Consider the following 23,512-nt stretch of genomic DNA (forward strand, 5'->3'; position numbering starts at 1 on the left):
ATACATCCTTACCTCCTTCCTTGCTTTAATTTTCCCTATTTAACACTTACCTGCATCTAACATATACTGTGCAGATTTGTCTGTTGCCTTTCTTCCCTCACTTGAGTGTAAGCTCTGTGAGGGCAGGGATATTTGTTTAAAGTTTTCACTGCTGAATCCCCAACCCCTAGAACATAGTACATAGTAGTTAATAGTTAGTCAAATAACTACTTTGAGTCCCTACCATTGACAGTTGTGTGATAATTATCCTGGTGACTTTTCTGAGTCTCTTTGCTACTCAATTTGCCCACCTAGATTGAACCTGTTGGTATGTTGATATGTTTCTTCTGGATTGCTTTTCTCTTTTCAACTAAATCAGTAATTCTAGATGAATCAGAAAAGTCCATTTCTTCCCTAATATTAAGTTCAGGGTCCTAATAAATTATCTTAATTAATAAAATTATCTTAATTATCTAAATTAAATTGCTTTCATTTCCTGACTTAACCGCTATATATTGAGCTACTATAGTATTCCAGGGACTTCTGGGGAGTGGGGTTAAAATGAAGAAGACAGACATTGATTCTGTCGTTACTGAGTTTACCGTCTAGTAGACAGGCATAATTAAATAATAAATTAAAGTGCAACACAACTACTGTTGGTTTGGTATAAATATATTTCAGAGGTATTCCCACACTCAGCAGTTATGACAATATCTGGATTTTCTGTTTTCCCAGAGGAATTTGTTTGGATAGATGGAACTTACTAATTTACACATTTCTTCCCTCACCCTGTTTCTCTTTTTGTTTTTCAGCCTTTGCAACTGGACTGTAACCTTTGTGCCATAGTGTCAAACTCAGGTCAGATGGTTGGCCAGAAGGTGGGGAACGAGATAGATCAGTCTTCCTGCATTTGGAGAATGAACAATGCCCCCACCAAGGGCTATGAAGAAGATGTTGGCCGCATGACAATGATTCGAGTTGTATCCCATACCAGCGTTCCTCTTTTGCTGAAAAACCCTGATTATTTTTTCAAGGAAGCAAATGCTACTATTTATGTTATTTGGGGCCCCTTCCGCAATATGAGGAAAGACGGCAATGGCATTGTTTACAACATGTTGAAAAAGACTGTTGACATCTATCCCAATGCCCAGATTTATGTGACCACAGAGAAGCGCATGAGTTACTGTGATGGAGTGTTCAAGAAGGAAACTGGGAAAGACAGGTGAGTCCTCTGAGAAGCAGCCTTATTGTCTTTTATGCTAAATCTTTGCTGAGTTCTTTTGCCAGCTATCAAATGAACAGAGTAACTTTTCAAACTGATTGTTATATGTTTTTGACTATTATGATTACTTGATGAGCCAGCAGCTAGGCCCCATTTATTCCACCTACCCCACCTTCTGTTCTCTCCCTTTTGATTGGCTTGAGGCTCCAAAAAAACACTGGCTGCTTCCCCAAGATATCTTTAGATTTCTTCTTATTTAGCTCAATTTGCTATTGAATAAATTGGATTTTAGCCGAAAGAAGTCTACACATTTCTGTTTTAAAATAGAAATGTGAGAGAACTTTAGGACCTAAACTCCTTTGGAAGCTGTGGCAAAAATTTACTGAGAGCACAAAACAGAACAAGCTATTGATTCTCTAATAAGGTTGCATAGCTTCTTGCCTGCAAATAGGTCCTATGATCGTGAACACCATAACTTAGCATTTAACATGTTAAGCAGAATACCATGTTGAAATTATGCATTCCTTAAAATCATTAGCAGTGGATTCTTGAAGTGAAATGAGATATACATACCGTTCACTCAATGATCTAAAAACCAATTTGCATTTTTTTCATTACATCCCGTTTCCTGCAGCATTCTGTAAACCACCTTTCCCGAGGCCTGCCTATCTTATTCTTCTCCTACTCCTTACTTTTCCTGCTTCCTCCCCCTGCTTCCTCTTCCTCCTCCTCTTCTCCCGTGTAACTATTTCTCACCACTTTTTCTTCCTCTTTAGAAAGGTAACCAGTATGTGAGAGAGAAGTAGAATTATAAATCAGTTTACCTTAGTTCATATATCTAGTTCTAATCAAGAACTGCTGAAGGAAAATATTGAAACTGATTGCTGAAAGTTTGAATTACTGTGAATTTTGCTCTTTTGTGTAATACTATGGATAAATTGAGCATTGACTATAATTCCAGTATTAACATTCTGATTTCCTCAAAATATCAGTCTTTTATTCTTCCTTATTATCAAATTTAAACTTTCAACTATATTGCAGTGTGTGTTTGAGAAGGGGAGTTTCTGATGTCTCTGGTTATAATTTAAATGCTGATAACTATTTCAAAATCTTATCTGGCTCAACTCTCCTACTGATAATGTAGGTGGAATTTAGTGTTTTCTACTTCTGAGAACCAAAAATGCATAGCTTCTAATGAAATGCAAGACAAATAGCCATGATAGTGACCCCTTCCACTTTAGTGTTAGCAAGAAGAATCCCAGTGTTAAGATTTGAATCAGTATAGCATAAACAGTCCAAAGAGACAGGCACTAGGGGTTAAAGGAGTAGGTATGTGCTTCAAAGAAATACTCTCACATGTAGCACCATTCTATATAAATACGACCATTCTCAAGTGGCTTTGGAAATTTCTGGTCTCTCACTAGCCCAGAGCAGTGCAGTTAATTAGGTATATTTGGTTTTTCATTAGTAACACTTAGCCCTCGGGGTATGCCCTAGTCATAACTATAAGCCCTAGAATAATTCTGTGGTATCAGAGAAGAGCTCAGCATGCTGTCTGTCCCCATGTGTTTATATCATGCTGGCTTTGCTGTGAGCTTTCAGTGAGACAGCACTGTCACAGATGTGTGGATTGTACAACAAGCACTGGAAGAGAATAGCTTTGGGAGATTCATTTTCCTACTGGCTGTGATGAGGAAAGCTGTTTGTATAGTGGGGAAAAGGACACTTGGTAAAATTAATTTGCAGGTATCATTCAATTGGTAGAGTTACCAAAATAATAGTAGAAAAAACAAGTCAAGATGATTTTATGATGCTTTCTTGCTGTTTTCTTCCCCAAGTCTAATCCCGTCTGGTGCTTCACTGAATACTACAACCAGACCAAAGAAGACAACTATGCTAGAAATGAGCAGAACAGATGGTTTTGGTAAAATCTGGTTGGTTGACAAAAGGTCAACCAAAACGACCTCAAGGGTAGCAATCTCCACAATGATTTAAATCTGTACCCTAAATTTAGCTGTGTGGATTTTATTGTTAAAGATTTCCCATAGTGACCTGATGTTCATTGCCAGATTTCAAAGAAGGATATTTTTTAGCTTTTTATGAAGGAAAATGTCAGACTTATAGGGAAACTAATGCTGTAATGAACTGTTGTATACCACAGCTCAGATTGAATAATTATTAACTCATAGGCAATCTTGTTCTATCTATATCCCTGTACACTTTCTCCCTCCCCAAGGATTATTTTGAAGCAAATGCCAGACATCATATTATTTTATTCATAAATATTTCAGCATGTATCTCTAAAAGATAAAGATTCTTAAAAATAAACACAATGCCATTGTCCTACAGAAAAATCAGCATACTTTCGTAATAACAATATATATTTAGTCTGTTTTCAAATTTCTCCAATGATCTCATTAAAATTTTTAACAGTTAATTGAATCGGGATTAGTGTTAAGGTCTGTGCATGTTCAAATCAAGATTAGCATAAGGGCTTTACAAATAATTGATATGTCTCCTATATTTCTCTTAACACATGGCTTCTTCGCTCCCACTCTCTCCCTTTATTATTGAAAAAAACCTAGTCATTTGTCCACAATCCAGATTGTGCTGATTACACCCCCATGGTACTTCGACTTTGGTATCTCTATATTGAGGATTTATTGGATTCGGGTCTAATTTTTTTAAAAAAATTATCAAGACTATTAGGTGATACTTCTATCAGCATGAAGACCATCTAGTTTTCTGTCTCTTTATGTTAGCATTCATTAATGATCATTGTCTAGATCGAATAGTTCATTAGAGATTACAGAATGGTGATATTTCGTCATTTCTTTTTCATTTATTAACTGATATACCTTATAAAGAGAAACTTGGTCTCATTAACCATTTGGTGACCATGAGGTAGAAGATAGTACCAATTCTTTCTCCTTATTAGTTTTTTTTTCTTGAAATTTATTTAATTTATTTTTTATACAGCAGGTTCTTATTAGTCATCCATTTTATACACTTCAGTGTAAATATGTCAATCCCAACCTCCCAATTCATCACACCACCCCCACCCCCTGCCGCTTTCCCCCCTTTGTGTCCATATGTTTGTTCTCTACATCTGTGTCTCAATTTCTGCTCTGCAAACCGGTTCATCTTTACCATTTTTCTAGATTCTACATACATGCGTTAATATACGACATTTGCTTTTCTCTTTCTGACTTACTTCACTCTGTATGACAGTCTCTAGATGCATCCACGTCTCTACAAATGACCCAACTTCGTTCTTTTTTATGGCTGAGTAATATTCCATTGTATATATGTACCACATCTTCTTTATTCATTTATCTGTCGATGGGCATGTAGGTTGCTTCCATGACCTGGCTATTGTAAATACTGCTGCAATGAATATTGGGGTGCATGTGTCTTTTCGAATTATTGTTTACTCTGGGTATATGCCCAGTAGTGGGATTGCTGGGTCATAGGGTAGTTCTATTTTTAATTTTTTAAGGAGCCTCCATACTATTCTGCATAGTGGCTGTATCAATTTACATTCCCACCAATAGTGCAAGAGGGTTCCCTTTTCTCCACACCCTCTCCAGCATTTGTTGTTTGTAGATTTTCTGATGATGCCCATTCTGACTAGTGTGAGGTGATACCTCATTGTAGTTTTGATTTGCATTTCTCTAATAATTAGTGATGTTGAGAAGCTTTCAATGTGCTGTCTTCTTTGGAGAAATGTCTATTTAGGGCTTCTGCCCATTTTTGAATTGGGTTGTTTGTTTTTTTAATACTGAGCTGCATGAACTGTTTATATATTTTGGAGATTAATCCTTTGTCCGTTGATTTGTGTGCAAATATTTTCTCCCATTTTGAGGGTTCTCTTTTCATCTTGTTTATGGTTTCCTTTGCTGTGCAAAAGCTTTTCAGTTTCATTAGGTCCCATTTGTTTATTTTTGTTTTTATTTCCATTACTCTAGGAGGTGTATCAAAAAAGACCTTGCTGTGATTTATGTCAAAAAGTGTTCTTCCTATGGTTTCCTCTAAGAGATTTATAGTGTCTGGTCTTACATTTAGGTCTCTAATCCATTTTGAGTTTATTTTTGTGTCTGGTGTTAGGGAGTGTTCTGATTTCATTCTTTTATGTGTAGCTGTCCAGTTTTCCCAGCATCACTTATTGAAGAGACTGTCATTTCTCCATTGTATATCCTTGCCTCCTTAGTCATAGATTAGTTGACCATAGGTGCGTGGGTTTATCTCTGGGCTTTCTATCTTGTTCCATTGATCTATATCTCTGTTTTTGTGCCAGTACCATACTGTCTTGATTACTGTAGCTTTGTAGTATAGTCTGAAGTCAGGGAGTCTGATTCCTCCAGGTCCGTTTTTTCCCCTCCAGACTTCTTTGGCTGTTTGGGGTCTTTTGTGTCTCCATACAAATTTTAAGATTTTTTGTTCTAGTTCTGTAGAAAATGCCATTGGTAGTTTGATAGTGATTGCATTGAATCTGTAGATTGCTTTGGGTAGTATAGTCATTTTCCCAATGTTGATTCTTCCAATCCAAGAACATGGTATATCTCTCCATCTGTTTGTATCATCTTTAATTTCTTTCATCAGTGTCTTATAGTTTTCTGCATACAGGTCTTTTGTCTCCCTAGGTAGGTTTATTCCTAGGTATTTTATTCTTTTTGTTGCAGTGGTAAGTGGGAGTGTTTCCTTAATTTCACTTTCAGAGCTTTCATCATTAGTGTATAGGAATGCAAGAGACTTCTGTGCATTAATTTTGTATCCTGCAACTTTATCAGATTCGTTGATTAGCTCTAGTAGTTTTCTGGTGGCATCTTTAGGATTCTCTATGTATAGTATCATGTCATATGCAAACAGTGACAGTTTTACTTCTTCTTTTCCAATTTGTATTCCTTTTATTTCTTTTTCTTCTCTGGTTGCCATGGCTAGGACTTCCAAAAGTATGTTGAATAATAGTGGTGAGAGTGGACATCCTTGTCTTTTTCCTGATTTTAGAGGAAATGCTTTCAGTTTTTCACCATTGAGAATGATGTTTGCTGTGGGTTTGTTTTATATAGCCTTTATTATGTTGAGGTAGGTTCCCTCTATGCCCATTTTCTGGAGAATTTTTATCATAAATGCGTGTTGAATTTTGTCAAAAGGTTTTTCTGCATCTATTGATATAATCATATGGTTTTTCTTCTTCAGTTTGTTAATATGGTGTATCACATTGATTGATTTGCGTTTATTGAAGAATCCTTGCATCGCTGGGATAAATCCCATTTGATCACGGTGTATGATCCTTTTATTGTGCTGTTGGATTCTGTTTGCTAGTATTTTGTTGAGGATTTTTGCATCTATAATCCTCAGTGATATTAGTCTGTAATTTTCTTTTCTTTATAGTATCTTTGTCTGGTTTTGGTATCAGGGTGATGGTGGCCTCATAGGATGAGTTTGGAGTGTTAGCTCTTCTCTAAATGTTTGATAGAATTCACCTGTGAAGCCATCTGGGCCTGGACTTTTGTTTGTTGGAAGACTTTTAATCACAGTTTCAATTTCGTTACTTGTGATTGGTCTGTTCATATTTTCTATTTCTATTTACTGAGCCTTGATTTGTGAGCCTTGATTTGTGACCCTAGTGTTGGAGGAGACCCTCCAACACTAGCAGGTAGATTTGGTTCAGTCTCTATGGGGTCACTGCTCCTTCTCCTGGGTCCCGATGTGCACACTGCTTTGTGTGTGCCCTCCAAGAGTGGAGTCTGTTTCCCCCAGTTCTGTCAAAGTCCTGCAATCAAATCCCACTAGCCTTCAAAGTCTGATTCTCTAGGAATTCCTTCTCCTATTGCTGGACCCACTGTTCAGAGACCTGACATGGGGCTCAGAACCTTCACTCCAGTAGGTGGACTTCTGTGGCATAAGTGTTCTCCAGTTTGTGAGTCACCCACCCAGCAGTTATGGGATTTGATTTTATTGTGATTGTGCACCTTCTACCTTCTCATTGTGGCCTCTCCTTTGTCTTTGGATGTGGGGTATCTTTTTTGGTGAGTTCCAGTGTCTTCCTGTTGATGATTGTTCAGCAGTTAGTTGTGATTTCAGTGTTCTCGCAAGAGGGAGTGAGAGCATGTCCTTCTACTCTGCCATCTTGAACCAATCCCCTCTTTTTTAGTTTTAAGGCATTCATGCCCTATCATTCTCCAAAAGTTACAAGTAGATTTATTATTTTCAGTATTTACATATTGACTTATGTACTTAAACATATTTGAAATATTTTAATTCATTCCAGTTATGTTCTTATGCTTAACTGTCCTATTTTGAGCTGTGGGAACCTCTTCAGACTGGATTTTGAGTCCTTTTGACATGTCTTTAGTAGTCTTGTAAAACAAAGTCTTTTAAATCTCCTTTGCTTCCTTGTATTATAGGATGTTTCAGGCTCTTCTTGTGCATATCCTGATGCAAACGTGGGTTCAGACTTTTTTTTCCAAAGAACTTTCGTCTTTTTTAGTATTGAAGAGAGCATAATCTTGGCACTACACATGCTCATTACTACTGGATTGGTCTTTGTTTCGTGGTCTTTTCATTGGACAGAGCTAGTATATAAACAACATATGCTGTATATATTGTTTAAAGATAAAATTTTTTTGAGTTCAAACTGAAACTTCCAATACAAATTCAGGTCTACCAGGTTTTTAGCTTACCTCATCTATCTTACATCTGTTCTTCTTTCTGCCATGCTGACAATCACAGGTCCTAGAGACACCAATGTAAATACTCATCTGCTTTATCCCACAGCATACACACAATGCTTTTAGAATAAAAATAACAGCACAACCAAAATATGATTACTGTGAACATTTTAAGATTATTTTGCATCAAAGAAAATGTTTTATGCAAGCATCCGTGTAGGTACATGCTCACAAAGTGTGTGTTGGTTATATCCTAATAAATGTTTTAAATATTTTTCTCCTAAGTAAATAGGAGGAAGTTAAGTGGTATACATCACTGCAGGCATGAAGGGGTGAAGAAAAAGCATTGTCCATATAATTTGACTTTTGTGTAAACTATTTTGGTTGATTTGCCTGCAGTTCCTGGAGGCAACTGCTAATTTTCGTCATCAGGTTTTTTTTTTAACATCTTTATTGGAGTATAATTGCTTTACAATGTTGTGCTCGTTTCTGCTTTATAACAAAGTGAATCAGATATACATATACATATGTCCCCATATCTCTTCTCTCTTGCATCTCCCTCCCTCCCACCCTCCCGATCCCACACCTCTAGGTGGTGACAAAGCACCAAGCTGATCTCCCTGTGCTATGCGGCTGCTTCCCACTAGCTATCTATTTTACATTTGGTAGTGTATATATGTCCATGCCACTCTCTCACTTTGTCCCAGCTTCCCCTTCTCCCTCCCCGTATCCTCAAGTCCATTCTCTAGTAGGTCTGCATCTTTATTCCCATCTTGCCCCTAGGTTCTTCATGACCTTTTTTTTTTTTTTTTTTTTAGATTCCATATATATGTGTTAGCATACGGTATTTGTTTTTCTCTTTCTGACTTGTTCACTCTGTATGACAGACTCTAGGTCCATCCACCTCACTACGAATAACTCAGTTTCCTTCCTTTTTATGGCTGGGTAATATTCCATTGTATATATGTGCCACATCTTCTTTATCCATTCATCTGTTGACGTCATCAGGTTTTTAATGGAGAAGTTATGTCACCATTATGATGTATAATTTATAAAATTAAAAAAATATTTTTCCAGGCTTCCCTGGTGGCGCAGTGGTTGAGAGTCTGCCTGCCGATGTAGGGGACGCAGGTTCGTGCCCCAGTCCGGGAGGATCCCACGTGCCGCAGAGTGGCTGGGCCCGTGGGCCGTGGCCGCTGGGCCTGCACGTGCGGAGCCTGTGCTCCGCAGCAGGAGAGGCCACAACAATGAAAGGCCCGCGTGCTGAAAAAAAAAAAAAATGTATATATATATATATATATTGTTCCTAGTAGTTAGAGTGATTCATGATAGGAAAGTAATTAAATTAAGTTCTTCAAAGAAAAATTTGCTTCTCAACTTGATTCTTCAAATTGTCAAAATCATTTTTAAAAAATACTAGCCCCTCCTCCATTCAAGGCGGGCATCTTTTCATTTTTCCAGTGGTTTTATTTTTATCATAAGGGATTCCTTATTGAGAAAACATGAAGTAATAAAAGAACATGTACCCTGTTAAATTTCTTAGAATGAGTTTAGATCAACTCATATGCATATTGGAATACTTTTTCAAACCAAATGAAATTTAATTTGCTTTCTTATCAGTTACTGACTAAAATTATTTGGCATGTCAGTTAGAAACGGTGACCTTCTGGGAAAGGCTGAGAGAACAGAGAGAGAGACTGCTTGCCCTTTCTCTGTTCATCTTCTGGGGCTTAGTTTTCTTTGGAATTCTAGGTCATTTGGGGAGTGGTCCCCTTTATATTTTTACTTACCAAATATTTTTCTGGGAAACAGCTACCTTCAACAAACCAGAAACCTTTGTAATTAAAGGTCTTGTAGTCAAAATAATCTGGACCAAAATGGATCTCTTTTCCCCCTTTGAATGATTGGTGTGCATACATAATACTAGCTTGCTGACATTTCCACATTTGCATTAATACATTTTAAGACTGAAATACCCTAGAGGTGCTGTAGGGCTGACAGTGGCACATGGTACTGCATTCAACATTTGCAGAATGTGATTATGTGCCTGGCCATGTACAGATGTAAAACGGATGTTACTCTCTTGGAGAAGCAACAAAGCCTGTGTGAGGTGTTCTGCTTACCTATGGGTGTGTAGGCAGTTGCAGCTTGCATCCCACTTTAGAAATACATTGGCAAATGCAGGCACATTATTTAATTAAGTAATAATCCCATTAAAACTGCAAAGCTAATTCAGGGCTGATAAAGGGCCCTGAGCTCCCCTAAATAGGTCTTCATTAGCGGGCACAAATGTGGCTCTGCCTTCAGGGATGGATGAAATTAATGAAAGCTAGCAGCAAATAGATCAATATTTCAAGACGTTACTGCTTCAGGTGCAGAGGATGTGAAGGGAAAGAGTTACTTTTAAGGTTCATTTAGGAAACAGGGTACACAAAAGTTAGTTTCAGAAGACACTGTCAAAATGGGAAACTGATTGGTAAATATCAAGATGGCTACATAGCTAATCATTGCCTGCATGCTCCATCCATTCCCACTCAGTCCTACAGAGACAAAAAGAAATCAGTGATGTGTTGTTTCTCACAGCCTTGTGTTGGAGTCGGTTTTGTCATCTGGTGTGGGTTTTAAGTGCAGCCCAGATTTCGCTGTTTTAGCTTTGGCCATTTTGAAAGTTTCTTGTGCTGCTGTGTGATCGATTTTAGGGATTAAATTGTCTCACATCCCTTAGGTTTACAAACCCTTAGTATTTCCTAGAGTGGAAAGAGGAAAGCCTCCCCCCTGAGAATTTAGAAACTCTCTGAGAGTCCCCTCTGTTGGGACACAAGGCAGGCAAACTGCCTCAACAAATGCAGTACAGCGAGAGGGAGGGGCAAAAGCAAAAACTGGAAGATGTGCTAGCCCGAGCGCCAGCCAAGAGGCACAGACACGTGCCTAGTTCACCCAAAGAAATCCTGTTACTCTACCTGGACTCTGAAAACAAAGATGTCTAGTTATTTCTAACTTGGAATAAATAGGTACTAACCTTAGGAAAACCTGGACCAAGGGAAAATAGGCAAAGTAGAAAAATTCTTGGATTGAGAGACAGAACCCAGTATTAAAAACAATATTTTCTTTTTTTTCTTTTTGAAGACAGTCTTTGCAAATATAGCATCTCAGCACTTTTTTCAGGAGCAACGTTGACTCATCTCTGTTAAAATGAATTAATGTTCCCACCCCAGCTGATGTATTTGGCAGAAACAATGAGTTCACACAGCAGTCACGGGCAGACCCATAGGACTTTGGAGTCAAAAGCATAATAAGGCATCCAGGGCTGTGTTTTCATGCTAACAAGCATTGGGAAATAGTTGACTTCCTTTTTCCCATTATTCATGATGGCATGTAGTGACCTACATTAGGCCTCCTCTGTAATACACACAGGCTGGAAACTAAAAATTCACTAAAAAAAGGGAAGAATCTATTTTAATAATGGGAATTTGGAAGGGATGTTTTTAATTTACCAATATATCAGTACTGACCTCTCTTTTGTTTAAAATTACACACATTCGTGCAAGGGCATGTGCACGCACGCAGTGGGTAAAACTAATTTGATAAAACAGCTTAGTTTAGGAGTAAAACGAGAAACATCTTTAATTCAGTGACTATATTTTTAAAAGGAAGACTGATATTCAGACTACTGATAGTTGTAGAAATCAAGACTTGCAACCAGTCTACTTCAGAAAATGATGTTCTCCTGAGGCTTAGGATATGACTTGACAGAATGGCTAGATACATAGCCAGATTATGCTGTATAGAAAGAAGTCCCAATAGACATTTATGCTAAACAGTCCCTCAATATAAAGGCTTTTGAACACTACAAAGGGTGTGAACCTCAAAGACAAATAGACCTTAAATCGAAAGCTTCGTTAGAGTGTATCTACACTTTAAACTTTATAAGGGCTTTAAGGGTCTTTTTTTCTTTTCTTTTCCTTTCTTGTTTGTTTGTTTAAAGTCATGGGATTTTTATTTATTTAAGTCATGAGGTTTATCTCTTCGGTTGTTTTACTTCCCTACTATAATTTGGATTTCTCCTCTCCTTTGATTTTTTTTTTTCATCTCCCAAGTTTAGATCAAAATCAAGGAAATTAAGAATGGTTATATACTGTCCATGAAAAATATGAAGCAGGGGCAATCTCTTTCTTTTTTCCTCAATTCTTGTATACCTTGACTCTTAAGACAGAGTTGGTTTCTTTGAGACTTTTCAACCTATACAGTATCCATCTATAATACTAGATTTTTACTTGCTTGGACAACATTTCAAAATATCTTGCTGAGATGCTGTAGGAGCTCTACAAATGTTTGTTGAATTGAATTTTTGCTTCTTTGAAAACAAAAATAAGAGACTATTTATTAGATATAGTAATGTTGACCTTCTAAATGGACTTCCCTCCTTAGCTTTTTTTTTTTTTTTTTTTACTAAAGAATGAGTGCTCTAGATCAGTACAGTATTTTCTTTCTTTCCTTCTCCCTTCCTCGCTTCCTTCCTACCTCTGTCTCCCTCCCTCTCTCTCTTTCTGTTTAGTACAGTACTTTTCAAACTTGAATGTGCATGCAGTCACCTGCTGATTCAGGTGATTTGGAATGGAGCCTGAGAATTTGCATTTTGAACAAGCTCCCAAGCCAGGCCAGTACTTTTAATCTGCTGATGACACTTAGAACTGCACTATGTTAAATTGCTTTGAATGAAGAGACAGGACAACATTTCATTTTTCCTTGAGTCAGAGAAATACATAAGGGAAGGATAACTATGTCTCAAATAGCCTTGGTAATCTACTTGTAGTTGGATGCCAGTTTTGTGACTATGACCTGTTCCTGGCCATTTAAACATGATGGCACCCTGAAGTCCTTAAGAATTCAATGAGGGTCTTATTTATCTCATCTTACTATGTTTATTTGTCCATTTCTCTCATTAGACAACACACTTCTTAAGAACAGGGACTTTGCTTATCTCCAGTTTATTTTCAGACCTAGCACAGTGGTGGTTTACCATCAAAAGAGCAAACAAATGTGTTGTTTTCACTCTACTTCTCTCAGCTAAATGGCTCACAGATATTTCAGGTTTCCTTGAAATGACCTCAGCAGTAGCTCATTTTCTTTCTTCTATCATTACCACTACTGCTGCTCTAGTTGAGGCCTTCTTTTCCTCTCATATGGGTGACTATGAATATAGCCTTGCCTCTATGCCTTTGCAGAGATTGCTCCCTCTGCCTAAATTTTACTTCCTCCCATTACCATGCACACAAATGCATCCTTTATGACCAAATTAAATGTTACCTCTTACATGAAGACTTTGGTAATATCTCTAATTAGAACTCATATTTCCTCCTCTGAAAATCCATAGCATTTGGACTTTTTTTAAAAATAAAAATCATCACTCTCTACCATGCATTATTATTTATGTCTAATTCTCCAGGTAGTCCATAAACTCTTTAAGGGAATATCAGCTCTTATATATTTGTTTCCCCACCACCTGATACAGTGTTTGACTCTAATAGGTATTTGGTAAACATTTGATAGATGAATGAATAAATGAGTTAAGGAGTGAAAGAAATAATACCCAATAGTTTTTTTTTTTAAGTTTCCAAGTCCCTTTGCCACTTGTTCCAAACACTTTTCTTCAGTATATAGGGGTCACAGTAATACCAAATGAGTCAAGTTATAGGATTGGATTTTGATAGAAAAGTTTCCACAGTTCTACTCAGACAGACCACCCCTTGCTCTATCTTACCCAAAGGCTGGCAAGTCTATTACCTTTGCCAGATATTTTGTGACTGGGCACTAGGTTTTTAATAAGTCACTGACAGAGCCATTCCTCAAATACAGGTTTGCATTTTACTTTCTCTTCAGTGGCAAAGCAGGTTCCAAGACTTCACTCACAATTCTGTTAGCTGTCAGTTGCCTGGTGAAAAAACAATTCCTAGCACCCAAGGTTGTACTCTTGGACCTTAGGCAGAAAGGCCACAGAAGGCAGGAAACCAAAGACCCAAGTAAAGGAGAACTGATCACTATCCAACTTCATTTTCTAATTGTCTTCTAGACAATATTTTCTTCACTGATAACAAAGAAAGTGAATTGCCTTAGTGAAAATAGTTTTAAATAACTTTATGAAGAACATAAAGAAAAGGAAAAAAATAGTAGCAGTGTCTTTTAACCTGCTACATAAATGGTTGATGAAACTGTACACAGACTTAGAGGAAAATTAGTGAGTATTTTGGCATAATTCAGATCATGTCACTCTTCTGCTCAGAACCCTGAGGTAGTCCCCTATTTCCCTTAGAGTAAAAGCACAAGTTTTTTTGTTTTTTGTTTTTAAACATCGTTATTGGAGTATAATTGCTTTACAGTGGTGTGTTAGTTTCTGCTGTATAACAAAGTGGATCAGCTATACATATACATATATCCCCATATCTCCTCCCTCTTGCGTCTCCCTCCCACCCTCCCTATCCCACCCCTCTAGGTGGTAAAGCACAAGTTTTTACAATGACTTACAATGCCTTCCAGGGTGACCTGGACCCTTGTTTCCTCTCTGGCCTCTATTTATTAAACTTCCTTCATGCTCATTCTGCTCTAGCCATACAGTCTTCCAAGCTGCATCTCAAACACACCAGGCATGCTCCCTCCTGCAGGCCTTTATTTCAGCCCTTTGCTGGATCACCCTTTCTCTTCATGTATTACATGATCAACTCCATCATCTTCAAGCTTTTGCTCACGTCTCCCACTCAGTGAATCTACCATGATACTACTTAACATTGAAATCCCCACTCCCAATAAGCAGCATTCCCAATTCTCCTTACTTGGTTTAACTTTTCCTTTCTTTCCCCAATAGCATTGTTTACCTTCTAATATTTTATGTACTTATGAATTTTATCATTTATTGTTTTTGTCGTTCTCCCCTACTAGGATGTAAGTTCCTTAAGGGCAGGGATCATTGTCTGTTTTTGTTACTTATATATCTCAGCACCTAGAATAGTGCATGGCATATAGTAGATACTTAATACTTGCTGAATGAATGACCAAGGGATGGAAAAACAATTAAGTAAATAAAGGATTCAGTCAAACTTGCAAAACTTATCTCATGGGGTCTACCAAAGCAAATTAAAAGGAAGAAAATACATGTGTTCAGAAACTATACAGTTAAGGTACAGGGTTTTTTTTAATTAATTTTTTTTATTGGAGTATAGTTGATTTACAATGTTGTGTTAGTTTCTGCTGTACAGCAAAGTGAGTCAGTTATACATATACATATATCCACTCTTTTTTAGATTCTATTCCTGTATAGGTCATACAGAGTATTGAATAGAGTTCCCTGTGCTTTACTGTATGTAGGTTCTTACTAGTTATCTATTTTATATATAGTGGTGTGTATTTCTCAATCCCAATCTCCCAGTTTATCCCCCCCACATTCCCCCTTGGTAACCGTAAGTTTGTTTTCTACATCAAGGTACAGATTTAAAGTAATTTGTTCTGCTGTTATTCTATAAAATAATACTAGGATGACAGTTCTCTTATTTGAAGAGATCATCATGTCACTCAAGGAACTGGTCTGACTGATTTTTATTCTTCAGCACATGGACCAGTTGTTTAAACAGAATAGACCAAATTAGCTAATTTCTTTGGTATCCACAAAAACAGCAAAAATCTCTGACTCTTATTTGGGTTGGTAGAGAAGTAGTTCCCAAGCATGAGCCTATATCTGAATCGCCTGGAGGACTGGTTAACACACAGATTGCTAGGGCTACCCTGAGAGTTTCTGAGTTGGTGGTTCTGGTACAAGGACCTAGAGTTTGCAGTTCTCACAACTTCCCAGGTAATTCTGTCATAGCTGGTCCTGGGACCACACTTTGAGAACCTTTGTGGTACAGAAAGATTCTAAGATATCAGGAGTTATATCCAATTGTTTTGAATACATTTGGTCCTATAATCTTTATACTGTTGGCGTAGTGTTCTGTGACCATCTAAAGTTACTTTTATTATGATTATTTTTATGGTGAGGAATTTTTTAACTTCCTGTGAAAATCCTACTGCAGCTTTGTCATTCTATTCTTCACTTTCTTATGATCTTGCTCCTCTGTAATCATGCCAGATGGTGCTGCTCATTAGCTTATGAAGAAGTGATGCTTTATCATTCTAGACAGACAAATCATTCTGTTCTCTGACTCTGAGTCAAGAATCAACATTTGGGTGTATGTTCAACCTACTGTTTGCTTTACAATTTTGCTCATTAGGTATTTATTACCCTGAAAATATATGAGCTAGTCATTATCCCTCTGTCATGTATTTCTCTCAAATTATATTCATTTAAAGTTCATATTGGCACCGTTTGACAACTGCCATCATCACAGCATTACCTCCACTAACATGTAATTTCTCTTTTGCCTGAATATCCATAAAATTAAGATGCTGGATAATATTCCATTCTCTGACTCACCATGTTCCAAAGGGATAACTGGGGTAATTGGTATTGCTGATTTGTGAAAAACAATAAAACTTAAGGACAATAAGTAGTATTATGATCAATGTCATCACATTCTTTTTAATTCATTGTATGTTTTCCTTATGAAGAAATCAGAATGAAGAGCCTATATGATTTAATGAGAAGTATAAAGAAACAAAACAAAACTAGAAACACTTAGTAAGACACTGGAAAGGTGGATGGGGAAACTTTTCCCATGTGAAGTGGAGAACTAGTTAAAACTCAAGACCTGGAAAAAAAATAACATACTTGTGCTATTCAGTTATTGGAGCAAAACCATATTTTTCAAAGTTCATAATTTTCTCTAAAAGGGTAATTAAAGTTAGTGCTAGATAATTCATGCCCAGGCACCATTACAGGCATACATGTAGCAGTCTCTTGATGTGAATAGGTCATTTATTCTCCCCAATTATGCTTCTCTACACAGTTGCAATATTGAAAATGTCAAGTTTTCTTGAACTTTTGCTGATTGGAGTGTAGGAAAAAGAGAAGGGTGTATAGTTGGAGGCTTCTGGGAGAGGTTGTCAGTTTGTCTTAATTCTTCTAGTTGAGAGTAGATCTTTGACTATTAAATCTTTACCAACTAAGATGTTCATATTACACGGCATAGTCGTATCATTGTGGAGGTGCAGAAGCACTGAAGGTAAATGCAAACAAAGAATGGTTGCTTTTTCAAGGTAACTTTTCTACTATGCATTCTGTATTTCTAATATGTTATGCAGTCCTAATCTGTCAGTCCATAACAAACACAGTTGGGTTTACTTAATTGTGTATTAAACTTTCTTCCATCAGTGGAGCAAATTTCACTTATTCTTCATGGCGACCATAGTTAATTTGTTCTTTATCATCTACTTCACTCATAACTTATAGCTAACCATCCCACCTTAATTAGGAGACAGGACCCTTCCAAAGAGTGAATCATTGGCAACTCTGCCACCTGGATAGAGTTACATAAAATATGTTAAAAACAGAAAAGACTGCATAACTGGTTCATCATATTTTCCTTAGCAGGTGGATTCTTAGTGGGCCGAGAGTGTGTTTCTGGTGTTTTGGCTGCCAAGCACATTGTGGGTGTTCAATAAATATTAAATAATAAGAAGAATTTCCTAATTAAGATGAACATTTTTCTATATTAAGCAGATGGTGCTCAGTAGGAGTAGCCCATTATTTACAAGTATGACGCAAGGTGCTGGCAATTGTCTAGGAAACATGGCTCCCACTTTGTATGCTGGTATATGTTAAAGCAAACTTTTGTGGCAAACAGCTTGATCAATATTAGTTAATGTTTGTGATAAAAACTGTGAATAGGGATGGACTTTGTGTATATATGCCTGTAATTCTGCTGTTTTGATTGTTAATATTGGCTTCGACTATAAAAATGTTTCTTGCTGGTTGCTGCAAAGCAAGTTTTGGCAAATCAGTGTCTGATTTTATCCCATAGGTTCACCATTTGATTTGAATCCTCATTATTGTCTGATTTCTAAAGAGATTTTTCTTTCAAGTCCTTTGAGTATCTCTTTGGGTTACTAAAACTAGATGTGAACACCTCCGTGATATTTGCAATGCTTATATTAGTAGCTAAAACCTCAGTGGAACTAACTAGAGTTAATTAGGCATTCCCAAAATACACATCATTCTATGATTTTGCAGATCACCGCAATGAAAATAACAGTCTAATTTCGTCAAGTCATGTATATTATAGGGAGAGGGATGATGAGACAAGGCAATTCTCAGTTCTTCGGAGGAGTTAATTTTGTTGTCAGCACATCCACATTTCCAGAAATCACAAACCACAGGCAGAACTTTCTAGCAAAAGTGATCACATACTGTTTCCATTTCTAACTTCTGCCTTCTATATAGTGCCTATGCAAATAGGGGCTTTCAAGGATGTAAAACTAGCATCTTCGTCTATTAGGAGCTCAGCGAGCAGCTGCCATGCTTTCTCATAAAGGATAGAAAACATCCTGTTTACTAACATACTCCCACATACACTCACACCAAGCTATTCTATTTAAGCAGAGCTTTTATTTTGGCTTGAGATAGGCAGCATGGAAGTAGAGCGTTATTCAAGTCTCTTGCAAACATTTCATTCATTCTTTAAGCACGTATTCCCTGGGTGCTAACTAGGTACCAGACATTGTCCTAGATGTGGAGAATCCACTGGTGTTTGAAACATGTTCTCTAGTTTTACCGGGAACTCATCAGAGGTTCTGGCATGTGTTGGCAGGTTCTTTGCACCGGGTCTCTCCCCCTTATTTTTAATATTTATAAATCATGCTCATCAGGCTGTCAGTAGGTAGGAAATGAAAGCAGCTGAGAAACCCTGCCAAGACAGAACAAATCCCAGAGTGAACTAAAAAATATGTTGACCACCGGGATGTGTGGCAAACCAAGATGTGTTCTTGAAGTGGCAAAAAATAAGTATGGTACAGAAGTCCAGGCTTACCTCACTGTCAGATAATCAGTGGGCTAGAGATTTCACCTGTGCCCTCTACAATCCCTGTTAAGGAGTCATGATCATGTGCTTTTCTGTAAGCCTGGAGTCTGTCCAAAACATGAGCTTATAAATATGTTAGCTTAAATCAGGCTTATGATAATATAGAAGATGAATTATCTTCCTGTTTTGAAAAGTATGTATTCTATAACTCAATATGTCTGGAGTCCTCCCAGAGACCTGTATGATTTTTTACCTTCAATTCCTTTAGATCTTTTTTTAAAAATTTATTTATTTTATTTTATTTATTTTTGGTTGCATTGGATCTTTGTTGCTCTGCCCGGGCTTTCTCTATCTGCGGCGAGCAGGGGCTGCTCTTCATTGCGGTGCGCGGGCTTCTCCTTGCAGTGGCTTCTCTTGTTGCAGAGCACGGGCTCTAGGTGCGGGGGCTTCAGTAGATGTGGCACGTGGGCTCAGTAGTTGTGGCTCGCGGGCCCTACAGCGCAGGCTCAGTAGTTGTGGCGCACGGGCTTAGATGCCCCGTGGCATGTGGGATCTTCCCGGACCAGGGCTCGAACCCGTGTCCCCTGCATTGGCAGGCAGATTCTCAACCACTGCGCCACCAGGGAAGCCCCAACTCCTTTAGGTCTTGATTCAAATGTTGCCTTATCAGAGAGCCCTTCTTTGACGACACCCTCCATCTGACGCCCCACCACAACCTGCCTACCAAACTCTATTGTCCTTTATGTCACACTTATCATGGCCTGAGACATTATCTTTTGGCTCTTGTTCTTCTACCCCCGCCCCACACTAGACCTGTAAGCACCATGAGAGTAAGACTGTGTTTTACCCAGTGCTGTACCTCTGCCCCCTCGAATAGCACCTGGCACATAGGAGATGCTCATGACACAGTTATTGAGTGGATAAAGTGACTCTGTTTGGAACTGTTAGGTCCTTAATTTAAGAAGCAACATTAGTCAAGAACTCCTAGGGTTGGAATGGAACTTAGAAATGTCTATCCCACTGCATCCCAACATTTATGCAATTTTACCCCTGTGGGCTTTATGCTTTGAAAGATGTGATCTACAAAAAGGACACAGATCAGTAGTATTTATTTCTCCATTTTTATAAATCTGAGACAAATACAACTGCCATTAAAAATTCTGATAACCAGAGGTGATATAGTTTCAGCTGAAAAGCAAAAAAGTGGATGTGTCAATAAGACTTTGTGTTGGACAAATAAATGACTCCTACATGACCTTTTGAAATTTTATACATAACTCAAGAATTTCTATTGCCAACTTCATGGTACCCTTGTCCAGAGATTTCAGTAAGGAAACTCCAAAATGAGCCCAACACACACATCTCATGGGTGAGGAAACCTGAGACCAGGATAGTTTTAGTGACTTTCTCAAGGTTGCACCTTTTACTGTAGTGAAGCTTTGATCACAGGGTCTTCTGAATCTTAGACCAGTGCCATGTTTACTGGTTCACATATATACTCTATGGAGCACCTGTTTCAGAATCTTCTGGAGAGGGTTGACAAAAACATAGCCTGTTAGCCCTGTAGATTCATAATCTCTGGGAATAGAACCTGGGGCTCTGCATTTTAATCAGTTCCCCAGGTGTGTCTTATGCATAGAAATGTTTAAGAACCAGGGACCTATTATGTGCCAGGATTCTTGATTCTCCTCCATTTGAATGGAAAAAATAAACCAATCAAATCTTATCACCAAACTATACGGATACATGTTTATTGAACACTTTAACCAACAGCTTTACTCAGGGAGGGACACAGGGCCATGTTAAAATCTGTTTAGTTTTACCATCAAGTAGATTATATAAGCTATGAGGTACTTTGAAATGTGGGGCTTAAACCTAACTAGTTCATTAATTTCTTCCACAAACCTTGTAGAGTCCAAGATGCCAGGGAGTCACAGATAATTGGGACAGCCCCAGTGTAGTTGGGGGAGACATATATGGTTTCACAGGGCTACAGGGAAGCCCTGAAGAGCTTGATGCTTCCATACAAGGCCTCAAGAACAAGTCACACACCAGCTAAGGCCAGGTGGTTAGCAGACTACATTTTTAAATCTCTTTGCAAACTGCTAGGTATCTCTCCAAGTCCCCCAGATAGTCTCAATCTTCACAAAAAGAATAATGAGTGAGTTCTCAGAGGTAGGGGTTAGAAGCAAAAAGTTTATTAGATGCTCTTATTATTGTTATTATTACTAGTTTTCAGGACCCACAATTACTGTTGCCATAATCACTGCCCAATCACATTGCCCTTGGCCTTTGTTCTAGTAAATGTCCCCCACTCTTCATCATCTTTGGGGGTGGATCATACAGTGCATCAGCATTTTACTTCTTGACGTACAACCCCGAGATTGAACAATTCAAAAAATTTCTCAAAATGGCTTTGTGGGCTATTAATTTAATTCGCTGAATGGTGAACACTGTTTAAGACATTTTTCAGAGATTAGGCTATTGAATATTTCATACCATGGAAACTGTCTTAGGAGAGAGTTGGAGAATTAAGGCACCAAAAATTGAAGGAAATATACTTGAGAAAACCTTATGAACTAGAACTTCTTATAAGAATATTAATATATTATTTTTCTGCATCTTGAAATTTCCTCAGGTGTGTATTGAATGAGCTGACTTCATGGCTGTAGTTTTGTTGTTCTTTCTATGTTACTTTGCAGTCCACCCTGTGGCCATCATATTGATTTCAACACTGTGGTCTTCACTATAGGAAAATGAAGGCATTAATAACTTGGTCTCTATGGACAGATTGTAATAGAAAACCTTATAAATAATTGCCCACTAATGGGAAAATTGAAAATATGCACTGTACTATAGTTGTCATAATGTAATCATTAAAATTATAATTATGTGACAATGAAATAACTCATTATGCATTAGTTTATCTTTACATAATGTTAATAGCTAATGAAAGTGTGACAATTACATCTAATTTAGTTTAACAACATTTATGTACTTCTTGTAAATGGACTACATTTTGCTTGAAACCGTGTATGTGGAGGCATTAGTGAAACCAAGGTCCATCTCTATTATGAGTTTTGAAATGCAACCATCAGTCCAAGCAGAAACTGTAACTTAATGCCTTTTTGTTAAATGAACTGCAAATGTGAGCTCTTACTAAGGGTAGCTTTATAAAAAAAGTTTCTTGGATTATGTCATTGATATAGTTAAAATACCCATTAGCCCTTCCCCTCCCACAAATGTGTGTGTGTGTCTGTATGTGTTTGACTCATCTGTTTTGTCTATAACTATAGACTAATTTTACTAGATTTTCACGTTAGAAGAGGTTCGCCCAGATTTGGGTTATAATGATGAACGGGGGTAGATGTTCGTTCTTTGCTATAGATTATAGCACACGACTGTCCCCAACAGCCTACCCACGTGACTTAGGCCACGAGTAAACTCTCTGTGCTTCAGTTTTCCCACGTGTAAAGTAAGGTTGGAATAATAATATCTGCTCTCTGTACTTCTGTTAGAATCAAACTAAATAATATTTATAAATGTCATAGCTAGAGCCTGGTACATGGTAAGCATTAGTAAATATTTGTTATTATTATGAAATATTTTACATCCATGTTATAAAATCAAGAGAATAATTCCAAGCTAATATCACATTTCCTTCACTGACATTTTATTACATATAAAGGAATCTTTCAGACTTTGATTTTTCCCTCCTTTAAAAAAAGTTCTTACATGTATCATATTGAAAACAGCATAGGGGCCCTCGATATGTAATCAGCATGTTCTCCAGAATGGAATTTTGAGACCCTTGAGCTCTGGAAGGCATTGGCCAAGTCACCAGGGTTTCCAGCTACTCAGGTTTCACTTTCAGAGTGATGGACTGTGGGATTCTTTCCAGACCCCTGGCCACTGTCATCATTCTTGGGTCATCAGGAAGCATCAGGAAGCAGAGGCTGTTCAAGGGAATCCAGGTGGAAGTTGGCAGACTTGGTCAGTTGCTACTGTACTTCCAAGAAGCTGTGACACTGGTCTTTTTCTTCTGTTCCCTTGATACATTAAGCATAAATGAAACATTCCCTCCCCGAGAGAACTCATTCAGTCCCATAGCGTCAACCATCACGGTTACATGTTATCTCCACCTCTGACATCACTTCTAAACATTAGTCTCTTAAACTAGGTATGCAATTTCCATAGGCAAATTAATCTGTCTAAAACTTGGCTCATCTTTCCAACCAAATTCTGATTGCATTACCAAGTCCACCATCTCTTACTTTGTAATATTGATTACATGCTTTATTTCTATTTCAAGGTTCCCATCATCTCATGTTGAAACTACTAAAATTTTCTCCATCTATTTTCTCCTTCCCATCTTTTGCCCTTCAATCCACATTTTATACTTCTAACACGTTAGTCATCTTAAATCACCTTTGCATTTCATTCACCTACCTACAAATTTTTTTTTTTTTTTTTTTTGTGGTACGTGTGCCTCTCACAGTGTGGCCTCTCCCATTGTGGAGCACAGGCTCCAGACGCACAGGCTCAGCGGCCATGGCTCACAGGCCCAGCCGCTCCGCGGCATGTGGGATCTTCCCTGACCGGGGCATGAACCCGTGTCCCCTTCATCGGCAGGTGGACTCTCAACCACTGCGCCACCAAGGAAGCCCTACCCACAAATTTTTGATGATTCCTCA

General features: G+C 37.8%; 1 protein-coding gene across 2 annotated transcripts in view; it reads left to right on the forward strand.

The window, feature by feature from the left end:
• The window catches only part of ST6GALNAC3 (ST6 N-acetylgalactosaminide alpha-2,6-sialyltransferase 3), a 581,164-nt gene that overhangs the window by 353,580 nt on the left and 204,072 nt on the right, over positions 1-23,512 (forward strand). For both annotated transcript variants that reach the window (XM_082612775.1, XM_082612776.1), the window contains exon 3: positions 792-1,201. In XM_082612775.1, coding sequence (XP_082468901.1) covers positions 792-1,201 — 410 coding nt within the window. The remainder of the gene's footprint in view (positions 1-791; positions 1,202-23,512) is intronic.

Source organism: Mesoplodon mirus (assembly GCF_964341445.2).
Source record: "Mesoplodon mirus genome assembly, chromosome: 3".
NCBI classification, from domain to species: domain Eukaryota; kingdom Metazoa; phylum Chordata; class Mammalia; order Artiodactyla; family Ziphiidae; genus Mesoplodon; species Mesoplodon mirus.